The sequence below is a fragment of the Carcharodon carcharias genome, chromosome 26, assembly GCF_017639515.1.
Source record: "Carcharodon carcharias isolate sCarCar2 chromosome 26, sCarCar2.pri, whole genome shotgun sequence".
In the NCBI taxonomy this organism is placed as follows: Eukaryota; Metazoa; Chordata; class Chondrichthyes; order Lamniformes; family Lamnidae; genus Carcharodon; species Carcharodon carcharias.
In genome coordinates this window covers 21,386,250-21,413,020 of record NC_054492.1, presented here as the reverse complement: position 1 = coordinate 21,413,020, position 26,771 = coordinate 21,386,250, and the positions used below count along the sequence as shown (strand labels likewise).

The 26,771-nt window shown below is 42.0% G+C and overlaps 2 protein-coding genes across 2 annotated transcripts in view; both read right to left on the bottom strand.

The window, feature by feature from the left end:
- Positions 1-3,380, bottom strand: part of LOC121269882 (signal peptide peptidase-like 2A) — a 57,762-nt gene extending 54,382 nt beyond the window's left edge. The window contains exon 1 of the mRNA XM_041174958.1: positions 3,357-3,380. The gene's annotated coding sequence lies outside the window, so the exon portion shown is untranslated. The remainder of the gene's footprint in view (positions 1-3,356) is intronic.
- Positions 2,819-26,771, bottom strand: part of sqor (sulfide quinone oxidoreductase) — a 32,238-nt gene continuing 8,285 nt past the window's right edge. Inside the window, exons 2-10 of the mRNA XM_041174959.1 lie at positions 20,495-20,725; positions 18,323-18,493; positions 18,171-18,224; positions 14,879-15,073; positions 14,132-14,341; positions 13,438-13,621; positions 7,511-7,578; positions 5,662-5,840; positions 2,819-3,504 (exon numbers count right to left, since the gene is read on the bottom strand). Of these exons, the coding sequence (XP_041030893.1) occupies positions 3,447-3,504; positions 5,662-5,840; positions 7,511-7,578; positions 13,438-13,621; positions 14,132-14,341; positions 14,879-15,073; positions 18,171-18,224; positions 18,323-18,493; positions 20,495-20,707 (1,332 nt within the window). The 5' untranslated portion in view covers positions 20,708-20,725 and the 3' untranslated portion in view covers positions 2,819-3,446. The remainder of the gene's footprint in view (positions 3,505-5,661; positions 5,841-7,510; positions 7,579-13,437; positions 13,622-14,131; positions 14,342-14,878; positions 15,074-18,170; positions 18,225-18,322; positions 18,494-20,494; positions 20,726-26,771) is intronic.

Sequence of the window (26,771 nt, the reverse complement as noted above, 5' to 3'; positions counted from 1 at the left end):
ATGACATTCAATGGCATTACCATCACTGAACCCACCACTATTAACACCCTGGGGGTTACCATTGACCAGAAACTGAACTGGACTAGCCACATAAATACTATGGCTATGAGAGTAGGCCCAAAGGCTGGAAATTCCCGGAGTGAGTAGCTCACCTCCGGACTCCCTAAAGCCTGTCCACCATCTACAAGGCACAAGTCAGGAGTGTGATGGAATACTCTCCACTTGCCTGGATGAGTGCAGCTTCCACAACACTCAAGAAGCATGACACCATCCAGGACAAAGCAACCTGCTTAACTGGCACCCCATTCACCACCTTCAAAATCCACTCCCTTGACCACAGATGCACAGTAGCAGCAGTGTGTACCATCTACAAGATGCGCTGCAGGAAACACCAAGGCTTAGTAGCAGCTTCCAAACCCATGACCACTACCCTCTAGAAGGACAAGGGCAGCAGACACATGGGAACGCCACTACCTGGAAGTTTCCCTCCAAGGCACACACAACCCTGACTTGGAAATACATCGCCGTTCCTTCACTGTTGCTGGATCAAAATCCTGGAACTCCCTTCCTAACAGCACTGTGGGTATACCTACACCAAATGAACTGCAGAGGTTCAAGAAGGCAGCTCACCACCACCTTCTCAAGGGCAATTAGGTATGGGCAATAAATGCTGGCCCAGCCAGCGCACGACATATTCTGAGAAAGGGTAAATAAATATTATAAATCATTAAATACATCTTTTGTTATATAATTGTAGTGTCAGCCACAATATAATTTCCTCTCACACTATAATGAATGCTTTAATAAGATGGTAAAGGTAATGTGGATTCACATTAAATCCATTATAATTACACATTCCTGTTTTGTGAAGCTTATAAAGCCTAGGTTAAACAAAGTCTTTGATGGAGGTGGCTTGATTGGGGCTTTAATGTACTGTGTGTTACTCCCTAGACTACAGTGTTTAAAATAAAACTACACGTCACAATGTCTGAAGGCTGCTTTCTGAAGGAATCTTACTCCTAACGCTAATTTCAAATACAGTTCACTTGGAACCAAACCAAAGAAGGAGTTATATAACATTGTGTACATTGATATCCAGAATCACATTACCCAACTTCTCCAAGTACAAACGACCAGCACTGGCAGTTAGTTTGAACCAGCTCCTGTTGATTTAATCGCAATTGTTTTTGAAATGGAAACTAAGTGACTGAAGAGAGGAGTCTGACATATTCGGGGAAAGCCAGTGGTAGTGTGTGTTTTATTCTTTCACAGGACGTGGGCTTTGCTGGCTGGGCCAGCATAGATTAACCATCCCTAATTGCCCTCGAGAAGGTGGTGGTGAGCTGCCTTCTTGAACCGCTGCAGTTCATGTGGTGTACGTACACCCACAGTGCTGTTAGGGAGGGAGTTCCAGGATTTTGACCGAGTGACAGTGAAGGAACGGAGATATATTTCCAAGTCAGGATGGTGAATGGCTTGGAGGGGAATTTCCAGGTGGTCGTAGTGGTCGTGGGTTTGCAAGGTGCTGTCGAAGGAGCCTTAGTGAGTTGCTGCAGTGCATCTTGTAGATGGTACACACTGCTGCTACTGTGCGTCGGTGGTGGAGGGAGTGAACGTTGAAGGTGGTGGATGGGGTGTCAATCAAACGGGCTGCTTTGTAGGAATCAGCTATCCTTTAACTCATACTGTAAAAAGAACTCTTGAAGAAGCTCAATGTAAATAGTTTTATTAGTTACTGTAGGAGTACACTCACCTTTGAAAACCAATTCAGGATTGAATAAAGCTAGATGGATATTTTGTAAAATCTGCATGAATTCTCCAGGCACACCTGGTTTGAGAGCTTGCATCCTGCTACCTAATTACTCTCAGCAAACATGTTTGAATTCAGATGTGTATTTGAGAAATTGCAGCACCAGAAAGTTGGAGGCTTAAAGCTGGACCTGGTGACTCTTACTAAAGATCTAATTGATGCCCAACATTTCTAGTCTGACTTGCTCAGGGGAGGGAGAAAATAGCCAGCCAAAGAGTATTTTCTAAGCTTTAGGGTTCAAAGAAACCAAATGTTAATCAAACTCCCTTTAATAATGGTGCTGAATTTGTACGATTTTCAGTTCCAAAGTTGCAGAAAGAGTTTGTTTCCAGTGAAAAGTCTTGTATTATTTTCCCAGTCAAGCCATTGACAAATCACTGGCTCTAAAAACAAACTGACTCCATAATCAGTCACACAACTGCACAAACATCTGGTAATGGTTACAAATACTGTTCATAATGCTACAATAGATGAACTATCACTTCAGGAAAAACAATTTGGAATTTGCTTTGCATTTGAACCTATAAGGAATGAGTGTTTCCTTAAATATTCACAAATGCCTTTCAGTAATTGATTGGAGCACATCTTACTGATCCTTCTTGAATAAATGAGCTACATTGGCTTTTCTCCAGTTCCATGTGATAGTTTGCAGATACACAAATCGAGAAATTGTGGCCAGAACCTTTTCTATCTTCTCTAAACTTCTGTCAATAACCTTGGATGAACATACAATTAGGACCCAGTGACTTTCACCAAGTTTTGTTCATTTTCCAGAACGAATTAATTGTCTAAAATTGGCCTACAAGTGTTCCACGTCCTTCGAGCACAGCCATGTTGTCATTTCCAGGGTCAGGTTTATTCCCTCTGTACTCTCTGCTTTTTTTCCTCCCATCACAGAATAACTTAACTTCCATTCATGTGGTTACTTTGATCCAGTATTAAGTGATTTGGTATATATTTGGGTGTCTCTCAAGTATTAATGTGAAACGAATCAGTACTGTCGAGTAATTGGTAGAAAACCAAGTTTACTGTTTTTATTATAGTTAAACCACATTAAATCTTAACAACTCTTAGCTCCATGAGCATTCTCCTTCCCATGAATTTTACAGCTTCTATTTGACATCAGTTTAGGTTCCAATCAGAAACCTTCCAAGCAAAGATCTGAAACAGCAGTCAGTGTTTTTAAGTTATTCCTTTTTAAATGAAGAAAGGCACTTAGGAGAAACTTTGGAAGAACATGTGATAGTTTTGGCATGAAAGGATTGTTTGAGTGCTCAGTAATGGTGAATATTGGATCTCATTCTGAGCTGTGAACATGAATTATAGTTAAGCATTCAATGTGAGCCCTTTTCATTGCTGAAAAAACAGAAGAAACCTTATTGATGAGAAGCACGATTACAAACAAAGTGTTAAGGACTTGCTCCAGTAAGAATGAGTTATGATGATTCACTTGTACATCAATGTAAGGAGGATCAGAGTTTTCCCATTTCATATAATTAGTTAGTAATTTCAGTTTGATTTGCTGAAAAACATGCAAAATACCCACATAGTGTCACAGTTAAGATTGCAAGAGAGGATCGGTGGTGTGCGCGAGAGTCAGTGATCATCGAGCATCAAGTCCAATTAAGAATATTCTTTACTTCATGCCAAGGCGCATCAACTTTCTGAATGGTCCAGGACCTCCCCAAAATCCCCTTGAAAAAAAAAACATTGCAGTAAATATCCAGCCCTCACCAACCACTAACACCAGACACCTAGATCCTGTTTTCACAGACTCTACATTTTAAAGTTACTTTAAAATAGATTAATTTTGAATGGACATATTGTGTCTAATTTCCATTTATAACTTGTTTTCATAAATCTTAACCCAACTCATTGTCAGGAAATATATCATAATGTTATTGGAATTTATCGTAAATAGAGTAATTGTGTGTGTGTGTGTGTGTCTTAATTGAATTAAAGGCAGCTGGTCTGAAGGCTTTGATGCATCAGAAGATAAGTTAGGTTTGAAATGTTAAGTAGCTGAACAGGGGGAAGTTTTAGAATGTAAAGTGTAAAGGGAACATTTGCATTTTTAAATAAACCAGACTAGCTTGAATTCAAAAGAGGGAGTGAAATGTTACACCTAGCCAGGAGAAGTTAAGAAACAGTGTGTTTATTTTTCCCAAAGCTGGTAAAATTGGTACTATCATACATTCTATTATTAGAGAGGTAAAAGTTCAAAGATATAGTGAAACAATGGGAATTTGCATTCAAAGGAAAAAATATATATGTGTAAGGGCAGAAATTCAAAGGTCTAACCCAAGTGTGAAAAGCCTCCAGCATCTAAGCCTCAAGCTGCTGTCTACAAGGAACTGAAGCTGAGAAAAACTCACTTTGAATTAGATTGTTCAGGATATTGTGTTATTTTGCCTGGATCTTTTAAAATCTGTGTGTCTCACTGTTGCCTTAATGGAGGTATAACTGAGGTTTAGATTAAGTAGGGGATTTAGAAGTTATCATAGTAGTAATTTGTAGATCTATTTATGTGCTTAAAACATTTCTTCTATTAATGAAGGTTTAATTTAGGTTTCTTATAAGACTGGGTGACCTTTTACTGAATTAAAAGTTCGCATCTTAAAATAAGTACAAGTTGCAAATAGTTGTGGCAGCTGCTTCAAGTTTCCCTCTGGGATTTGGGCAGCTTGGTACTTACCATCTGCCTACCATAACACTCATCCATAAATCACCAACACATATCACAAACTGAACAGTCACAGGTTTCAGCACATTCCCTAAAGTGAATTTCTTGTCTGTTGGGGCAGGTTGATCATGTCTGCCTGAATGCTTCAGTACCTGATCAAAACAGTTAAATAACAACAAACCTGTTGTCTGAGCCTGTTTTATGCCCAAATTGTTTGGGGCTCCTTAGGTGACCCCAATCAAAGACACATTACATTTTTACATTAGTCCTTCTGTTCCATAGGAATATCCTTCAAACCCCAGGGGAGTCTGCCTCTCCATTATCCCTCTAATTCTCTGTCCCTCACCCCAAGGGTGCAGGGTGGCAGGAGGGTCAACATTGATCTCCTCAGTTAGGTTAGTGGAGGAGGATCAACACCAGAAGCTGGAACCAAGATTCCTGATGGGTTCTCAGACACGCTTTAATAGCACAGCACAAACCCTGGGCCCAACATCTCCCTGGAGGTACCCATTTCAGTTGGGATGCTGGCTTTATTCAGCACCTCACATTTACAGAAACCCTCACGTTTTCAATAACATTGAAGTTTGTAATGGCCAATGCTTTCTGTAATCAGGATGATTGACTGACAGCCACTCAAGAAACTGAGCTCCTTCAGCTTTGTTCTGGTTATTAGGGGTGGAAATTACAGATTCCCTCGTGTGAATCAGGCCATTCAGTTCAACCAGTCCACCTCAGTACTTGCCCACTAGGAGAATTGCAATTCTCCAATCAGCAGCAGTTAAAACACATCAATCAGTAAAACTGACCCTGAAGCAATTATATCTGACTATTTTCTTTTCCTAAAGTGGCCGTTTCTCAATTTACAAATTAAAATTTTTTTAAAAAGTGATGGAGTGTACTGAGCCTTCAGGTGAGGATGCAGAGTTGCTGAACCGGAGATGACTGCCCTCAGCCCGTGTACCCCAGAGGGACAGCGCTTCTTAATCCTGATGATAATCAGTGCTTATGACAATCACCAATGTTGTTCTCATACAGGAATCAGTCTCTCTGACCCATCGGTGAAGTTCAGGATGAGTAAACATTTCCAGAGTATCTACATACATCACTAGCATGTCATTATGTTCTCTTTATCTACGGAAAGCAGGAAGGAAAATATAATGGGACTTACTTGAGAAGAGCGTACCAGTAAAGAGGGGGCATGAGATCAGCCTTCATGTGGAACATGCTCCACCGCTCCTTGCCCTGGTCAAAAGGGAATGTCTCCAGCGGCTGAGCATCATAATCAAACTCCGCTAAAATACATCTGTTGTAGGCAGTAACCAGCGGACAGGAAGTGTAGCCATTGTACTGAAAGCACCACCAGAATGAAACAAATAACATTGTTACAGAGAATCAAATAAATAAAGAAAGATTCAACCTGAGGAACGCAATGAGAGACTTGTTTGAAGTGTAGTCACTGTCAAGTAGGAAACACTGAAGCCAATTTGTGCACAGCAAGCTCCCACAAACACCAATGTGTAATAATCAGATCATCTGTTTTTGCGGTGTTGATAGAGGAATAAATAAATCGGCCGGGACACCAGGGACAACTCCCCTGTTCTTTGAAATGGAGTCATGGGATATTTTAACTGAGAATATAGACAGGGTCTTAGTTTAACATCTGGTCCAAAATATAGCAACTCTGACACTGTAGCATACCTTCAGTACAGTACTTGATTAAAAGCTCGAGTCTCCAAAGTGGGACTCGATCACGCAACATCTCAGAGGCGAGAGTGCTGTTCAGTGAGTCACAGCCGGTAAGCTTCATCCTTGCTCTAGCTTGAATTGCTTGTTCTTCTGATGCGAAGCTAGAGTTCAGTTTCCTATTGCTCACAAAGTTTCATAATCAATTGGCCCTATCCACAAACATGAGGGAGCGCTGCGCTGCCCAAGGGCCGGCGCCAAGGGAGCGGAATGCTGTGGCTACATTCCAAAAGTAATTTATTCGATATGAACCTCTTTGGGACACAAAATGCAAGTTCTTTCTCATTTCTCCAAAATGTAACATACAGATAGAGCAATGAATTAGGAAGGCAACTCGTATATTGACTTTACTGCAAGGGGACTGGAGTACCAGAATAAGGAATTCTTGCTGCAGTTCAATGAAACTTTGGTAAGACCACACCTGGAATACTATGTGCGGGTCTGGTCTCCTTACAATAGAAAGAACATAGTGGATCTACAAGGATTGCAACAAAGATAGATGGATTCCTGGATTGACAGGGTTGTTCTTTGTGGAGAGACCGGGCCTTTATTCTCTGGAGTTTAGAAGCCTGAGAATTGATCTCATTGAAATGTAGGAGGCTCAGTCATTGAGTATGTTCAGAGCAGAGGTCCATAGATTTCTAGATACCAATGACATCAAGGGATGTGGGATAGTGTAGGAAGATGGCGTTCAGTTAGAACATCAGCCATGATCTGGTTGAATGGTGAAGCAGGCTCCTGTTCCCATCTTCCTCTGTATATATATTTTTGTATCTACCCCTTCAGCCCATTAAAATAAAAAGGTTGTTTCCTCCTGGCTACAATGTCTAGAACTGGAGGTTACAGTGTCAGATAAGGAGCCGACCAATTCAGAACAAGATGGAGGAGGAATGTTTCTCACTGATGGTTGTGAATCTTTGGAATTCTCTGTAACCCAGAGAGTTGTAGTTGTGCAGACATTGATGAATATATCCAAGGTTGAAGATTTTTGGACTCTTAAGAGAATCAAATATGAGGATTGGGTAGGAATGTGGAGTTGATGCAGAAGATCAGCCATGATTTTACCGAATAGTGGAGCAGGCTCGAGGGGCTCCTGCTCCTCCTCCTATTCCTTATGTTCTGTGATTGGTTGGTTGATTTTTATTCCATTTTAACTGGTGTAGTATTTTATGACTGAAAGAGCTGTAAGGTACACATTTCCAATTTGTGTAATCAGGGTGAATATCAGTGTGCGAAATTGCCAGTGAGATATGCAGATATGAAGCAGGTCTTACCTTGTGGGTTGGCTTCTGGTTCTTCATGACCAATGAAACGGTCTTACTAAGGATTGCAGATTGTGCAGCTGAAGGAATAAAGAGACATTTAATCTTATTTTAATGGGTAATGGAAATTAAACAGCAACTGCTCCCAGCAAATAAAGCTCCTCCCTGTGCTACCTGATTTCTCGCTTATCAGTTACTAGAGATTACAGCTGGTGAAATCTGTTTGCATATTCAGCTTTACAAGTGCCTTTGCCCCATGTTTCTGTAGTGTGGTGGTGATCATGTTTGCCTCATATGTGAGGGAGTGGTGGCATAGTGGTGTTGTCACTGGACTAGTAATCTAGAGACCCAGAGTAATTCTTTGGGGACCTGGGTTCAAATCCCACTACGGCAGATAGTGAAATTTGAATTTAATTAAAACAAAAAATCCAGAATTAAAAGTATAATGATGAACATGAAACCACTGTCATTCACTAATGGGAGGAAATCTGCCATCCTCCCCTGGTCTGGCCTACATGTGATTGCAGACCCACAGCTTATATTTACCACAGCAATGTGGATGACTCTTAAAATGACTTCTAAAATGGCCTACCAAGCCACTCAGTTCTCAAGAGTAAATAGAGATGGTATAGCATCAATAGCCACCCATCCCATGAATGAATAAAAAAAATGATCTAAAGTGACTAAAGATACATGATTCTTAAAAAGTGAAAAATTACAAAAATATCTACAGGTTCTCTCAGGATGTTTGTGCAAGGCCCATTCCTACTTCCCTGGTTACAGTCAGCACATTAAAATGCTCACCTCTAACCAGAGACACATGGGACAGGGAGGAGAGGAACAGAGAGGTGGTCAAAGGCCAGTAGATTCCAGAGATTTAGATCACAACATGATCACAACCTAGAGATTACACAATTATTATTCAGGAAAGAACAGCCAATAATGCAAACACTTCACACACTTTTCCTAAACACAGGATCTCTATAGCTACTGGCTCACAGTCACCGTTACAACTCAGAAATCCCATGTGCGGTACCTAGGCTGGCATCTGCTATCAGCCAAATACTGAATTTTACCCCAATGGACATTAAGTCTATAAGCTACAGCAGTTCCTGGGAAACTTGGTATAGCATCAAAGCCCATTCCAGTACCCACAACTTGAGGTGTGGACTATGAAAACTAAGCTGTGTTTTTAGCAATCAATCAGGTGGTCAACAGTTCAAGATCTTAATCCCCTCACTCACAGCTATTTCTCTGAAGTCAGACATTGCAGATGTTATTGACAGCTAGTGTTTATAACATGTGATAAAGAGGGAGTGTTGAATCTGTACATGGTGACCTTTGCCCTGTGAGGACATTCAGATTTTAAGATTTTAATTAAATTTTATCTCAGCAACAAGCTGATAAGAATTGCACAACATGAATTTGTTCCTGCCAAGTGCTCCCACAGCAGGCTGCCTAACTCGCTTACTTATTAACCATGAAGGTGTTTCATTGGGGCAGGGGAATGCACAGTTGTGTATACGCTCTCATTTCCTGCTTCAGGTCCCCTTGTCATGTTTCACAGAATCACAGAAACTTCATAGTGTATGAGGCCATTTGGCCCATCGAGTCTGCAGTGGTTTTCTCTCTGAAAGAGCATTCTACCTAACCCCACTCCCCTGCCTTATCCCCGTAACCTTGCACTTTCTCTCTTTTCAAATAGCAATCCAATTCCCTCTGGAATACCTCGATCAAACCTCCCTCCACCACCCTCTCAGGAAGGTCGTTCCAGACTCCAACCACCCTCTGGATGAAAACATTTTTTCCTCACATCACTTTTACTCCTTTTGCCAATTATTTTGAATCTGTACCCTTTAGTTCTTGATGCTCCCTTGAGTGGGAACAATTTCTCACTATTTACCCTGTTCATACCCTTCAGGATCATGAATACCTCTATTAAGTCTCCTCTCAGCCATCTTTTCTCCAATGAAAACAGTCCCAACTTCTCCAATCTATCCTCATAACTACAGCTTTTTATTCCTGGAATCATTGTCCTGGAATATTCCTGGAAGCACTCTCTCCAATGCCTTCACATCCTTCTTCAAGTATGGTGCTCAGAACTGGCTGAGGCCTAACTAGTAGGCCAGGTGAGGTCTAACCAGTGTCTTACACAAGTTCAACATCACCTACTCTTGTACTCAATGGCCCTATTAATAAAGCCTAAGAAACCATATGCTTTATTAACTGCTCTCTCAATACCCCCTACCATCTTCAAAGACTTACATGCATGTACACCAAGGTCCCGCTGTTCCTGCACCTCCTTTACAGTTTCTCCCTTTATTTTATACCGTCACTCCATATTCTTCCTGCCAAGATGAATCATCTCACAATTCTCTGCATTGAATTTCATCTGCCACTTGTCTGCCCAATCCACCAATATTTCTATGTCCTTCTGTAGTTCAAGGCTATCCTCATCACAGTTGACAATGTTTCCCATCTTTGTATCATCTGGAAATTTTGAAATTATGTCCTGCATTCCACCATCAAGGTAATTAATATATATCAAGAGGAGCAAGGGTCCCAAGACTGACCCCTGGGGAACTCCATTACAAACCTTCCTCCAATCTGAAAAATAACCATTTATTCCCACTGTTTCCTGCCACGCAGCAAATTTCTTATCCAAGTGATTACTTTCCTTTTTATTCCATGAACCAGGATTTTCCACACAAGTCTGTTGTGTGGCATTGTATCAAATGCCTTTTGAAAATCCACATACGCCACATCAACAACGCTGCTCTTATCAACTTTCTCTGTTACCTCCTCAATATACTCCAGCAAGTTAGTTAAACATGATTTTTCCCTTAATGAATCCATGCTGGCTTTCCTTAATTATCTTGCACTTGTCTAAGTGGCTAGTGATTTTGTCCCGAACTATAGTTTCCAGAAGTTTCCCTACCACTGAAGTCAAACTGACTGGTCTGTAGTAGCTGGCTTTATCCTTGCACCCCTTTTTGAACAAGGGTGCAGCATTCATAATTCTTCAGTCCTCTGGCACCACACCTGTGTCTAAGGAAGACTGGAAGATTATCACTTGTGCCTCTGCAATTTCCACTCTCACTTCCCTCAGTACCCTTGGATGCTTCTCATCCAGTCCTGGTACCTTATCTATTTTCTAACATCTCCTGCTTCTCAATTGTAAATTCTTCTACCAGTTATCTTCTTTCTCACCTCAGCCTGAGTAGCATCTTCTTTCTTTGTAAAGACAGATGCAAAGTACTCATTTAATATCTCATCTATTTCTCCTGCCTCCACATGCAACTCCTGTTTTTTTTTTTAAAAATCACTAATTGGCCCTACTCTTTCTTTTATCACTCATTTATTATTTATATGCTTATAGAAGATCTTGGGATTCCATTTTATGTTCGCTGCCTGTCTCTTTTCGTGCCCTCTCTTTGCTTTTATTAATTTTTTCACTTCCCCTCTGGTCCTTCTATATTCAGCCTGATTCTCCATTGTATTTTCTACAGGACATCGGTCATACGTGCACTTCTTCCTTTTCATCTTCATTTCTACCTCTCGGCATCCAGGGCACTCTGGATTTATTTGTCCTACCTTTCCCCTTCAAGGGAATGTACCTTGACATTGCATGTAGTTCTGTTTCTTTGAAGGTGGCCCATTGTGCAGTCACCATCCTTTCTGCCAACATTTGACTCTCACTTGACTCAGATACATTCTATCCCATCAAAGTTGGCTTTCCCCCAGTTAATTATCCCTGCTCTGGATTGTTTCCTGTCCTTTACCATGGCCAACCTAAGCCTTATGATACAATGGTCACTGCCCCCTAGAGGCTCTCTCACTGATATTTGATCCACTTGGGCCAACTCATTCCCTAGAACCAGGTCCAACAGTGCCCACACTCTCACTGGACTGGAAACATACTGCTGCAGAAGCTTATGTTGAACACATTACAGGAACTCTCACCCTCTTGTCCCTTTGCACAATTTCTATCCCAGTCTATATTTGGATAATTGAAGTCCCCCATTATAGTTACTCTATAATTCTTGCACCACTCTGTAATTTCTTTGCAAATTTGTTTCTCTACATTCTTTCCACTTGTTGGTAGTCTATGTATTATATACTGCACTGATCAATGTTATTGCATTTTTTTCATTCTTTACCTCTAGCCAGAGAGATTCTGTCCCTGACCCCTCTGGAACATCCTCTCTCTCCAGTACTGTAATGCCATCTTTAACCAATACTGCCACTACCATTCCCCCCTTTTCTTCCTTTCCTATCTCTCCTAAACACCTTGTACCCAGGAATATTTAACACCCAGTCCTGCCCTTCTTTGAGCCAGGTCTCTGTTATAGCAATAATATCATAACACCATTTGTCAACCTGTGCCTGTAGTTCACCAATCTTATGAACCACATACTATGCATTCACATACATGCACATTAACCCTAATCTAGACTTTCTTACTTTCCCACTTATTCTGATCCCATCTAATGGCTTTCTATTGCCTACTCTAATTCTATCAAACTCTTCAAGTCTTTTATGTACCTTGATACTACTCTTTGATATATCCCCCTTATCTGTTGATACTACTCTACTTCCCACTGCCAGTTTTTCTCCTCTGCACTCTGAATTTCCCCTCAGGTTCCTACTCCACTGCCAATCTAGTTTAAACCCTCTCCGGCAGCACTAGCAAGCCTCCCCACAAGGACATTAGTCCCTGTCCTGTTAAGGTGTAACCTGTCCTTCTTTTACAGGTCCCACCTACCTCAGAACTGGTCCCAATGCCTTAGAAACCTATAAGCCCTCCCTCCTACTCCATTTCTCCAGTCACGTGTTGAACTGCTCAATCTTCTTATTCTTATGCTCACGAGCACATGGCACTAGGAGTAAACCTGAGATTTCTGCTCTTGAGGTCCTGCTTTTTAATTCCCTTCCTAAATCCCTAAAATATGCTTTCAGGACCTCATCGCTTTTCCTACCTATGTCATTGGTCCCAGTGTGGACCACAACCTCTGGCTGTTCACCCTCCCCCAAAAGAATGTCCTGCAGCTGCTCTGGCACCAGGGAGGCAACATACCATCCTGGAGTCATGTCTATGGCCACAGAAACACGTGTCTGCACCCCTAACTATGGAATCCTCTACTACTCTAGCACTTGCACTCTTCATCCTCCCCCACTGTGCAGCTGAGCCACTTGTGGTGCCATGAACTTGGCTCTTGCTACAGTCCATTGAGGAACTATTTCGCTCACCAGTATCCAAAATGGAAAAGCAGTTAGAGAGCGAGATAGCCTCAGGGGATTCCTGCACTACCTGCCTGTTTCTCTTAGATACTTGGCTGAGCTGCACTGACACACCTTAAACTTTAAAGAGTTTATTACAGTATGGTATAATATAATAACTCACCTGTCGCCCACTAATCATCATCTCTGTGTGGATTCTTTAAAGGCCTTTACTTACCAACCAATCAACTAATGAATTCACTTTTAGATTTTCTCTGTAAACTCCCAGCTCTTTCTCTGCTGTTTTATGGGCCCCTATGACATTTAATCAGCTTCTTCCCCTGTAGCAAATTAAGTCAGCCACAGGAAGCTGAGGGAAGGTAGGAAAAGGAGCACCTCCTTCCCCTCTTCACGAAACTCTCTCACTCACCAAACTCCAATTTAAGCACTCTAATGCACCCAAAGCCGTGCAGACCATGGTCAGGGACTCACTGATATTCTCCCTTTCCTTTGATTTCTGCATTCTCTCAGCTCCTTCTCTGGTGTCCTGGCTGAAATCACTTGATACACATGTGCACTCCCTGGAACATCCCAGCACTTTAACAAATCTCACTGACGACCTGTCCCAAAAACATTCTCTTTCCTGAATGACAATCCACTCAGTTGAGAAATGATTCAGAATACAATCATCAGAACCAGCATGAATATCCCAGGCTTACCAACAGCAGCTGCGGTTTTTGATGTTGGAAGGTTAGTGCAGTCTCCAATACCAAACACATTGGAGTATCTCTTGTGCTGTAGATTCTCTTTGTCAACATCAAGCCAGCCTTGTGTGTCAGCCAATGGACTTTTCTGAATCACATCAGGTGCCGCCATTGGAGGAGTGACATGTAGCATCTCGTACTGTGAACACGGCAAAGAAAGAAATGTTATACACCACGGAAAGACAGGGGGGAAGCATTCGCGCAATGAGAACATCAGTTAAAAGCAAACTGTCCTTTAGTAAATAGGTTAGCAAATTTGCCCACAATGTCACTCAGGGCCAGGAGAGCACGAGCGTGAGTGCGCCCACACTGTGACTCAGGGTTCACTCTCAGCAAGCAAGAGAGCCTCAAATTTCAGAAATCATTCCATTGTAAATAAAGTCAAAAGCAAGGTTTAGGATAACATTTCCTGTGCGTGTTACTCATACTGAGATTTTCACTGTTTCACAAGATCAATTTCCTGTCCACAGCTTCCCACCTGGCACCGCCCCTGTTACCAGTTACCTGATCTCTTCAGCTGGGAGCATGTAGGGTGGGTGGAGGAGGGGTTGGAGGTGGAAAAGGGATTGGAGGAGGGGGTAGGGAAAGGAGGGGCTGGGAGTGAGGAGCAGAACAAGAAAGGGGTGAAGATTAAACAAACAATACGAACCTGAAAAGTCTTTGTTTCTCCTGGATGGTCTAACATTTCAAATACGGCCTCTTGTTTGTCTGTACGGACTTCGATAAGGTTAAGTCTGTAATTCACATCAATATTCCTCGCCTTAATAATCTCTAGAAGAGCGTCTGCATATTTCTTCACTCCAAAGATCACTGGCAGTGATGTGTTGTAGATAATATTTGCTTTTGACCGTTTCCCCGTCTTAAAACCAGAAAAATAAAGAATGCTTCAATTACAAAGTAACTAATATTTAATATCAATGTGTGAATGAAAAGCACTGTGCCCTTTGGAAAGGAATTTAGTCTCAGGTTAACGAGGTCTGATTAGAGAAGGCAGGATATGCCAATGGCAAGGTGTACCCATACTCCTTTCTCTCAGGAGAGAATGTCAAGAGAACATTTCACGGTAAGCAGTTTATATTCACTACAGCACCTGATCCAGACTGATAACAGCAAAACGACATTGAAAGAGGCACTGTGAACCTTTCAACTCAGACTGGATATTAATCACAGAAAACTTGAGTTTGAGGATTGTATCATCAACACCAAGACAACGGGAAATTCAATGCGTTAAACTTCAGCACCAACTGTTTTAACGGCTGGATGAGCACTTGGTTCCTGGTCAGACTGTCTCAACTGTAATAGTCACACACTAGTATTCATTCATCCCTAAAACTGGGTCAGTAGACATTGGGAAGGAACTTGCACTCTAAGTCAAACTTAAGACAGAGCTAGTTACCTTCCTGAAATAGTGCTCAGCGAGATACATGATCTTCTGTGGAGCCCCAGCACATTTGACAGGCGTGTTGGGAAAGGTGAAGATGGCATTTCCCTCTCTGAAATCCTGTAAGGCTCTCCATGTTTTCTCAACAAAATTTACTGAGTAGTTAGAGCCGATTTTGGTGTCATTGAACCCATCAGGAAGTCCCTTGATCTGAAGAAGAAAATTCAACATGGTGTTCATTAGAGTCACGCACATCACGGTCTGACTGGTATTTTCTTGTCAATTGTCCAGATGGGTGCAACACAAAAAGCTTCAACAAAAAAAAACAACTTTTTTTCAGTAATACAATTGTGAGAAATAATTTTGACTGACTGGAGTTGTAGACTGAGTCAAAATTGGGAACAGACTGGCTCAGACAGACCCCAGAACAGTGAATCAACATACATTTAAAAAAAAACTAAATTTAAATTGCTGAAAAAGAGACATGTTGAATCTTTTCATCTTGTGCTCATCAGGACACTTTGCACGATAAGGGGAAAACAACAATTTATACTGTATGTGAAGGGTGCGCTGATTGGTTGGCAAGTGGACCTGATTGGTAGAGGTGTTGCCATGGGAATTGCAGTGATAGTGCCTGACAGTTAACTGCCAAGCATCGATTGAAATTTAAACCAGGCAGCTTGACCCTGATGGAGGAAGGCACTGAGAAATGAGTCAGCTCATGGCTGTCACTTATTTTGTTTAGTTGAAACAGGCTAAACAAAATAAGTGACAGCCATTCGCTAACTCATTCCTCAGGGCAATGCCTTGACCAGAGTCAGCGAATGGATGTCACTTATTTTGTTAGCCTTCCGACAGGCTGCCGCTCCCTCAGCCCTGACCCTCCAACAGGGCAGCATTCCCTCCATACTGCTTGGATAGGATTCAGTTAAAAAAGTGGCTAATTATACTCTGACCATGAGTTTCACAGCTTCGTTGTTTTAACATGGTCTATGAAAAGGGTGTCATGAACCCTGGCTTTTGGTTTGGTGTAGAAGAGCTCCCCCCCATTGCTATTCTAAACTGTTTTGGGCATTATTGTCAGGTGATCTCCAACACTGAGAGACCAGCAGAGGGAGCTGGTTTGATTTTCTATTTGTTTACTGCCGAACAATCTGGGCAACAGTGGTTGGTGGGGGTCGGAGTGTTGAAATCAGTGATGGCAATTGAGGGGCCATCATAGTTCTTGGTACTATTTCTGGAGGCCAGGGTGGGAGCTGAGAACTTACCTTGCTCAGGTAGGTGAAGGTGGATCATAATTGCTACCGATGGGTTTGAATCAACTGTCTCCCCTTTTTATGGTGTTGGCATTGTTAAACACTGTGCACAGGAAACACCTTCAAACTTGTCAAATGTACCAACAGCTCAGACAGATGCTCCTTAAGTTTTTTTTTTGAACAAGCTGCAGTAAAGGTTTTGGGATTAGATTCTCAGTAACTGCACATTTTCTATTTATCTGTTCACCAGCACTCACTCCCACTCATTCATTACTTCGTTAGCTGCTGACATTGCCCCTCACAAATACAGAACGTCAAACACCCAGATAGAGAAATGCTGAAAAGTCACAATTCACAGCTTAATATGGAGATTGGGCAACTTCACAAAGCTGTAATTCTATTGACTAATCGATATGCGATCTCAGACACATGGGATACTTGCCTTTATTAGCTGAGGCATAGAATACAAGAGCAGGGAGGTCATGCTGAAACTGTATAAAATGCTGGTTAGGCCCTAACTGGAGTACCGTGTGCAGTTCTGGTCACCATATTATATAGGAAGGATGTGATTGCACTAGAGAGGGAGCAGAGGAGATTTACCAGGATGCTGCCTGGGCTGGAGGGTCTGAGCTGAGGTAAGATTGCATAGGCTGGGGTTGTCTTCCTTGGAGCAGCGAAGGTCGGGAGGGGACCCGATAGTGGTGCGTAAGATTATGAGGGGCACAGATAGGGTGAATAGGAAGGCACTTTTTCCATTAGTAGAGGGGGCATGGCTTTAAGTTCAGAGATAGAAGGCTAAGAGGGGAGTTGAGGAGACATTTTTTCACCCAGAGGGTGGTAGGAGTCTGGAACTCACTGCCTGAAAGGGTGGTTGAGTCAGAAACCCTCGTAACATTTAAGTAGTACTTAGATATTCACTCGCACATTGCCATATCCTCCAGGGCCATGGGCCAAGCGCTGGAAAATGGGATCAGTGTAGTCAGACCTTTATTGACAGGCACGGATATGATGTGCCAAATGGCCTCCTTCTGTGCTGTCGACGTCTATGAGTCTATGAGAGTCAAACATTCACAACAGAGAAATCACATGCAAGGAATGACCAATAAAATGGCTTGTAACAGCTGGTGCAGGTTTACTGAATGAAATACCAACAGAACAATGTTGGAGAATGGTGAACTGGCTACTTGAACGGGAATGGGGGAAAAAAGAGAGAAAGAGAGAGAGAGAGGGAGGCAGAGAAAGGAAAGTGGAAAAGAATGGAGACACAGGAGTGTACATGAAAGGGACAGGGTTTTTTACATAATGGCCAAGGTTTTATTATACTAGTAAGGACAAGGTTGTCAGCGTTTGCTGTTAGTACAGAGAGTGACCAGTGACAGCAACTTCTGGCATCCACACATATGCAGTTAAACAGAAATCTGGATGTTGCTGTTAGCAATTCCCCCACAAGGTAAATTCCTGCACTATTTACTAACAGACTCGCCACGAGTTTCACTGTAACACAAACTTCAGCCAATTACCCACTCTTCTTGTCTAATAACAGATGAAAAGTTAGGAATTGTGCAATCAGAAGTGATGAGATTTGAAGAGTGTAACAAATATTAAATACTGTTGAACCACCTCTCTGGCCTGAAAAATTAATTTTATAAGTTTGAAGTCTCAGCCTCCAAAGTGAAAATTAATGCTGCCCCTCATCTTGCTCCCAACCTCTCCCTCCACACCTACCTTCCCTTACACCACACCCAACCACCTCCCGTCGCACTCACTCCCCTTCGCTTCACACTCAACCTCCCTCAACACTGTCCACGGAACGGGTAGGAGGGATGTTTGTTAGCGAGCAGTCAGACACAGCACTCATCAGTTGATGAACATAGCACTAGACACTGTGCTAACAGCTATTGAGCTGTGATCACAATCAGTGATTTATTAAATCAAAACGCCAGTAACAAACTAAGGTATAAACCCTGAAAATGGCTTCTGTGATATCCACACACATCAAAGTTTATGGGAAACCCTGAGTTTGGAGAGAAGGGAGTAGGAATGTCAAATACCTTATCATATTGGAGCTGCAATCCCAGAGCAACAATCAGGTATTTGTATGAAACCTAATATAAAATTTAAAGAAAAATAATGGATTAATAGACTGAACCTTCCCAACAGTGAAAACACATGCACGCACACGCAAACTCTTACGGATTCTCACCTCTTTCCCATCATCAATCCGAACAAGATTCTTGTCTGGATCAAATTCCTGAACGCTGGACTTGATCCATGGGACGCCTGAAGGGATGACACTGGCTGTTGATTGTCCAGATTTGTTCAATGGTTTAGCTCCAGCTCCCACCAAGGTCCATATGGGCTGGTAATAATGTCTCTGAAAGATACAGTCAACAAAACAATGGAAAATTCAAATAAAATACAGAGGAAACATTTTTTTCCTTTAAGGCCATCAACATAGAGCTGCCTTTATATGACCACTCCCAGTGGAGAGTAAACCACCCTAAATGGTTAGGCAATTATACAGTGCTTTGTTTCCATAAATTCACCATAATATTGAAATGAAGCAGTCATGCTGTTTTAAACTTCGTGAAGCAGAAGAGGCTCCAGTGAGGGGATTCCCAGCCCCTGCAGCAACATGATTGGTCTAATCCCCGTCCCTTGACACCCTCCTGCAACTGAAGTTGTTTTACTCGAAGCTGCCAATAATAAAGGCTTGATGCCAATGTTTTCAAAACTCCATCACAATGTTTACAGTAAAAGGGGTGAGTCAATTGGTTGAAGTTCTACAGACAGCAGTCAAACCAGCCCTATAACCCTCCACAAATGTTGGCCTTGTAACCTGCCAAGAGCTGCATTAAGTAATCCATTTGACAGTTGCTCTTCAAGTAGAAAAGGCTGGTTTTATAAACGGGCACAGAATACAACAGCAGTCATGATAAATTTGCACAGGCAATGATCAGGCCACAGTTACTGAAAGGTCTTTAAAGACACAGAGTGGACAAGATATTCACCAGGCTAGTACCAGAAATGGAAAACTATAATGATGAGGGGAGAGAGGTGAAAGAGGCGAGTTTTAACAGATGATCTCAAAAGGAGGGGATCAAAAGTGGAGGTGTTAATGGAGCGAGTACCATAGTGTGGGATTCAGCAGCTGCAGAACACAGCCATCACTGAGAAGCCAAGACAGAGGAATGGAGTTTGGAGGGTGGGGTGGTGACTGTAGGGTGGGGGGAGGCTACAGAGACCATGAAGCTGGCGGGGGTTAACGCTATAAAAGGATTTAAACACAAGGAGCAAATCTGAGGTATTGCCAGACCAGGAACCAATGTAGGTCCGTGAGCACAGGGAAGATGGGAGAGTGAGACGATGTGGGATAAGTTACAGGTTGCAGAGTTTTGGACAAGTGCCAAGTTTACAAAGGGTGGAATTGGGAAACTGGCTAGGAGTTCATTGGAATAGTTGAGGCTAGAAGTCACAAAAGCATTGAGTGAGGTATTTAGCAGCAGATGAGGTGAGTCAGCAGTGGAGGCAAGTGACATTACAGGAGGTGGAAATAGGTGGTCTTTGATTTGGAATCGGAAACTCAGCTCAGGGTCAAACAGGATGCCAAGGCTGCAAAGAGCCTTGTTCAGCCCCAGGCAGTGGCTAAGGAGGGTGATGGAATCGGTGACAAAGGAGTCACATTTATGGGAACCAAAGACAATGGCTTCTTCTTCCCCAAGTTAATTGGAAGAAAGTTAAACCCACCAAGAACTAGATGTCGAACAAGTAGTCTGACAATTTACAGGCAATGGAGCTGTTGAGAGAGGTGGGAGGAGCTGGCATAATGCTGCTACGTGTCAACATGTTGAAGAGGAGCAGGAAGAGGCCAATTTAGATTCTTTGGTGACTGTAGTGGTCATGGTGTGGGGACTAAGAGATATGCTACAGCTGAAGATTCTCTGGCTTTGACTGGATGTAGAAGAATGGAAACCAGGTGAGGGCAGTTGCACTGAGCTGGACAACAGATGAGAGGTGTTAGAAGACGATGGTATAGTCGACTGTCAACATTAAGAGATATTTGGGAGGGTGGGAGTAGCTGTGTTTTTTTTGAGGAGACTGTATATTTAGGGAGTTGGGGTTCTGAAGTTTTGGGGGTGGGGGTGTTGCCCCTCCTTATCTCTAATCTCCTCCAACCATACACCCACCAAGATATTTGCACTCATTTGATTTCAGTCTCTTAAGCATGCACAATTATTAAATGCTGTACCTTTGGTCACTGCGCCTTCAGCTGCTGAGGCCCTAGACTCTGGACTTCCTTCCCTCCATCTCATTTTCCTCCTTTAAGACACTTCTTAAAGCTTTCCTCTGACCAATTGAGAAATAAATTTCTTACCTCACTTGGCTCAATGATGGCTACATTTCCAGCTCCCACTTTTCTCTTCAACCGAGCACTCATGGTGATCCCCCCAGTTCCACCTCCAACCACTAATACATCATAGTGATTTTTGGATGCACAGCTTAGTGAGATAGAGAATTCCCGGACACCAGTGTTCAGGGTCTGTAGCCCGAGTTCAAAGAGCTTCGAGCGAACTTGAAAAGCAGCCATCCTGGTGGTGATGAAATCCTGAAACCAAACAACTGATCAGAAATGCTGCAAAACCCTTCTACCGAACTCATATGTAGTAAATCTCCATTTGTAAAGTGCTATTCCCACCCCGCCCCATAAACATTGTACAACCCCCCCAATCAGGATTCTATCCAATCCCCCTGATCTCAAGGAGAAAAAACACAAACTACAGTTAAACATTCCAAAAATGTAATCAAGTGAAACTCCAATGTACCAACTCAAAACTGCCCTGTTGCAGTTAGGTGCTACATCAGTAAAACTTAGCGATGATTGACTCTTACAAAAGAATGACCTTTGGTTCTTTTCTCCCTAGTCCTTCCCTTTGTCAAAAAGCCAAATTACAAAATTCACTAAAGGAAGTCACAGGAAGGGATCTTGGTCTTATCAACGAGGAACAGCACCAGAACACCAATAACCAGGTCAACAGAAACTGCTGGAAAGGAAGACAAGCTTCTGAGGTTTATTTTCAAGACAAAAACACAAATTGTATTGCTTCATCTCTGGAATAACGATGTCAGGACCATATATCGAGTGAAAGAATCGCTCTTTCAAAGAGTCTGCACAGGGACAATGGGCCAAATGTGGGTCATCCTCCTTTTGTTGCTGTAGCGTTCTGGGATTAGCTCAGAAGTTTCACCAATTTGTTCATATGAAGAGCCAATAACAGCAACACATCAGCCCAGCTTCCTTCAGTAATGATAACAGGTCAACATACATCAGCAAAACTTTGAGTGCCAGTTAATTCTCGACAGTACATTCCTTTTAGTAGAAATATTAATTCTTATCCAGTTCAGCCCAAGGCTTTGGAAGAGTTGTGTACATCGTTTCTCACATCTCTCAGAAATACCCACAAGTACTTCAAGCACAGTGAATTCCTTTGTTATGCACGAGTAACATTCCTCACAGCCACAAGACAAATGATCAGCAGTCCGTTCCAAGGAGCATTGACTGAGGGTGAAATGTTGACCAGCACATTTGGCAGAATCCAGATTTACCTTCATAAAGAATATATTCATCTTTGGTATCCACTTGAAAAGGGATTTGATCTAACATCTCCTCTGAAGAGTGATTATCAGTGGAAATGAGTGCTGTCTCGGTTAGATTAAAGAACCCAAAGTCCTGGTACGTGTCTCAAACCATAAACTGAGTCAAGTGGATTCACTCAGTAAAAATCAACAAGATTCTCTCTTGTAACCATCCCTTCCAACAACTGGAGCTAAAGACAGATCCACTTACTACCTTTATCCAAAATAGGAATCTGGTTCTCATCCCCTTCTTGTGTTTGTGAAGGAAATACCTATTCTGGGGTGGCATTTTATTTTTGGAAGGGGCCTTTTCCTTTCTGTTAGCGGAGAAGACAAGAGTAGCAATGTTTCATTTCGGTTCATGTGATGACCGTGTAGAAATGACTAATCTGCTGAAAACTTGCCATAGGTCATTTTCCAAATCAGAACCTCAGTCAAATCACAAACCAACACCGAGAGCAACATTAACAGAAATTGTGATACAATTAGGGAAAAATCCTCCGAATCCAGAAACAACAGTTGACATTTCAAAACCATCTCCAATCATCACATTTACTTAAACTGCAGCAAACATAACAAGGTGGAAGTTGTATTCTACATTTTTTCTTTCCCTTGCTATTTTTCATCTCCACCCAATTGATTCCATACCTTGATTTTCTGAATCAAGATTATTTCTCATGATTATACTGCTGAAAAAGAGGCTTTTGTTGTCGAAGCTTTGTCTTGTACACATCAGGAAATTCACAAGAAAATGCCTATGTCAGAGAAACAACAAATTCATATTGTATGAGAAGAGAGTGCTGATTGGCTGGCAAGTGGACACTGGTAGAGGCATTACCATGGAGAATGCACCAGTGGATGGTGACTGACAGTTAACTGTCAAGCATTGTTTGACATTTAAACCAGGCAGCTCAACTCTGATCAGTCAAAACATTTCCCTGGGTAATGAACCAGCGAATGGCTGTCACTTATTTGGTTTAGCTGAAACAGGCACAATGTGTGTACATGTGCTTTCTGTCTGCAACAAACAGGGCCCTGTGTATTAATATATGTAGCTTCTAGTACACGCAAATGTGTCACACTATGAACCTGAATGACAATGTTAAATGGATATCAGTGTAATTCTTAGCACACCGAGGATTATTTAGCAAATGTTGTCCAATCGTGGAATCGCATCACATTGGAAGCGTTTGCTATATTTAAACCCACAGCTGCATGTAATAATTTCCTTGCATGACTTCAAGTTCACCTTTGAAATGACAAAACATTTGTTCATTCATCTACCAAGTCCTTAGTTTTCATTATTAATTCCCCGTTCTCACTCTTGAGGACTAATGCTCACTTTAGTTACTCTTTTCCTTTTTAAAGTACCTCTTACTCTGTTAGGCAGCTTTCTCTCTTCAATTTCTCCCTTTTAAACATTCTTTGCTGGTTTTTAAAGTCTGTCTAATTTTCTGTCTTATCATCACAGAATTGTACACTTTTTTCCAATCTGATACCACCTTTAACTTATTTAATTAGCCACAGATGGTGTGTCCTTCCCCTAGAGTCTTTTTCACTGGAATGAACCTTTGCCGAGTGTTGTTATATCTCCTTAAAATCTCCATGATGTAATATCTCCTTAAATGCCTTCCACTGCATCACTACTGACCTATCCCTTAATCTCATTTCCCAGTTCACTTTAGTCAGCTCAGTCTTTATACCCGCGTGATCACCTTTAAGTTTAAAATGATACTGTCCACTTAACTGGATGAGCGCAGTTCCAACAACACTCAAGAAGCTTGGCAACATCCAGGATAGAGCAGCCCGCTTGATTGGCACCACATCCACAAATATTCACTCCCTCTGCCACCAACAAACAGTAGCAGCAATGTGTACCATCTACAAGATGCACTGCAGGAATTCACCAAGGCTCCTTGGACAGCATCTTCCAAACACACCATCTAGAACGACACAGACAGCAGGCACGAAAACACCTCCAACACCTGGAAGTTCCCCTCCAAACCATTCACCATCCTGACAACCGGTTCTGCTGGGTTAAGGGCTCCAGCATGCCCTGTAGTCATTTGCTCCACTGTCTCCTCAACATTACTGAATCCTTCTCCAACAACTCATGTTATTATGAGACATCAAACTTTCAGGGAAAGAACATAAGAAATAGAAGGCCATTCTGCCCCTCAAGCCTGTCCCACCATTCATTAAGATCATAGCTGATCTGCCCCAGGCCTCAACTCCTCTTTCGTGCCAGCTCCTCATAGCCCTCAACTCCCTAATATTTCAAAAATCTATCTACCTCCTCTTTAAATCCTTTCAGTGATCTAGCCTCCACAACTCACTGGGGTAGAGAATTCCAGATATTCATTACCCTTTGAGAGAAGAAATTCCTTCGCATCTCAGATTTAAATGAGTGCCCTCTATTTCTGTAACTATGTCCCCTAGTTCAAGATTCCCCCACTAGTGGAAATATCTTCTCAACATCTATCCTGTCAAGCCCCCTCAGAATCTTGTACATTTCAATAAGATCACCCCTCATTCTTCTGAACTCTAATGAATAAAGGCCTAACCTAAGCCATTCTTGATAAGTCAACCCCTTCATCCCAGGACTCAGCCTAGTGAATTGCTTTTGAACTGCCTCCAACGCCAGTATATCCTTTCTTAAATATGGGGACCAAAACTGTACACAGTACTCCAAATCCCTCTGTGCTGCACTTTTTTGGAGTTTCTCTCCATTTAAATAATAATCTGCCTTTTGATTCTTCCTACCAAAGTGCATGACCTCACACTTTCCTACATTAAACTCCATCTGCCAAGTTTTTGCCCACTCACTCAACCTATCAATATCCCCTCGCAGATTCCTTATGTCCTCATCACAACATGCCCTTCCACCTATTTTTGTATCATCAGCAAATTTGGATACATTGCACACTGCCCCCTCCTCCAAGACATTAATATAGATAGTAAATAATTGAGGCCCCAGGACTGATCTTTGTGGTACTCCACTAGTTGCATCTTTCCAACCTGAAAAAGGCCCATTGATCCCGACTGTCTTCTGTGTGTTAACCAATCCTCAATCTATGCTAATACATTACGCCTAATACCATGAGCTCACATCTTGTGCAATATTCTTTTGTGTGGCACGTTATTGAATGCCTTCTGAAAATCTAAATACAGAACATTTACTGGTTCCCCTTTATCAACTCTGCTTGTTACATCCTCAAAGAACTCTAGCAAATTTGTCAAACGTGACTTCCCTTTCACAAAACCATGTTGACTCTGTTTGATTGCATTAAGCTTTTCTAAAGGTCCTGCTATTTCTTCCTTAATCTTGGACTCTAGCATTTTCCCAACAGATGTTAGGCTGATTGGCCTATAGTTTCCTGCTTTCTGTCTCCTTCCCTTCTTGAACAGAGGCATCACATTAGTGGTTTTCCAATCCACTGGGACCCTCCCAGAATCCAGTGAGTTCTGGAATATTTCGACCAATGTCTCCAGTGTCTCTGCAGCCACTTCCTTTAAAACCCTCGAATGCAGGCCATCAGGCCCTGGCGATTTGCCTGCCTTTAGTCCCAATAGTTTGTTAAATACTTTGTCCCTCGTAATAGAGACTGTTACAAGGTACTTCCTCCCATTAGCTCCTTGCTTATCTGATATCTTTGGAATGTTTATTGTGTCCTCCACTGTGAAGACTGATGCAAAATATTGGTTTAAATTATCTGCCAGTTCCCTGTTCCCCGTTATCAATTCTCCAGTCGCATCCTCCAAGGGTCCCACGCTCACTTTAGCCACTCTGTCTCTTTTTATACACCCGTAGAAGCTCTTGCTGTTTGTTTTTACATTTCTTTTCAACTTACTTTCATAATCAATTTTCTCCCTCCTTATTAGCTTTTTAGTCATCCACTGCTGGTTCCTAAAAAATTCCCAATCCTCTGGCCTACCACTAGTTTTCGCCACTTTGTATGCCTTAGTTTTTGATTGGATACTCTCCTTGACTGCCTTTGTTAACCACGGGTGGTTCATCCTTCTCATCAAGTCCTTCTTTTTGACCAGGATAAATTTTTGCTGAGCGTTATGAAATATCTGCTTAAATTTCTGCCACTGCTCATCCACTGACCTTCCCCTTAGTCTATTTTCCCAGCCCGCTTTAGACAACTCTTTCTTCATACCTCTGCAATTGCTCTTATTTAAAGGTGAGGACACTGGTTTAAGACCCGAGTTGCTTGCCTTCAAACTGAATTTGAAATTCTACCACGTTGTGATCGCTACCCCCTAGGTGATCCTTAACTACAATATCTCTTATTAATCCCACCTCATTACACATTACTGGATCTAAAATAGCCTGTTCCCAGGTAGATTCTGCAACATATTGCTCCAAGAAACAATCCCTGATGCACTCTACAAATTCACCTTCCACGTTATTCCTGCCACTCTGATTTGTCTAGTCAATAAGCAGTGACAATTACAGTATCCTTCTTGCACGCCTCCATTATTTCCCGATTTATACTTTGTCCTAGAGTGAGGCAACTCTTCAGGGCCTATAGACAATTCCCAACCGTGACTTCTTCCCCTTGCTATTCCTTATTCGCACCCAAACTGATTCCACATCATGATCTATTGCACCTATATAACTACCGATCACCGCACTGATACCTTCATTTGTTAACAAAGCTAACCCAACTCATTTTCCTTTTTGCCTGTTTTTCTGGAACACAAATACCCTTGAATATTGAATTCCCAGTCTGCAACCATGTCTCTGTAATAGCTATCAAGTCATATTCATTAATTTCTATTTGTGCCATCAACTCATCTATGTTGTTACAAATGCTGCATGCATTCAGATAAAGAGCCTTAAGCTTTGACTTTTTAACCATTATTACTTATTCTGGTTCTGATTTCTGCTGCACTCTTCTGCTTATATTTTCTGCCCCTTCCTGTCATACTTTGATTATCATTCGCCTCTTCACTACAGTGTACCTCTACTCTCTCGTTTCTTTTTGATTTCTTAAGCTTCCCTTCAATTG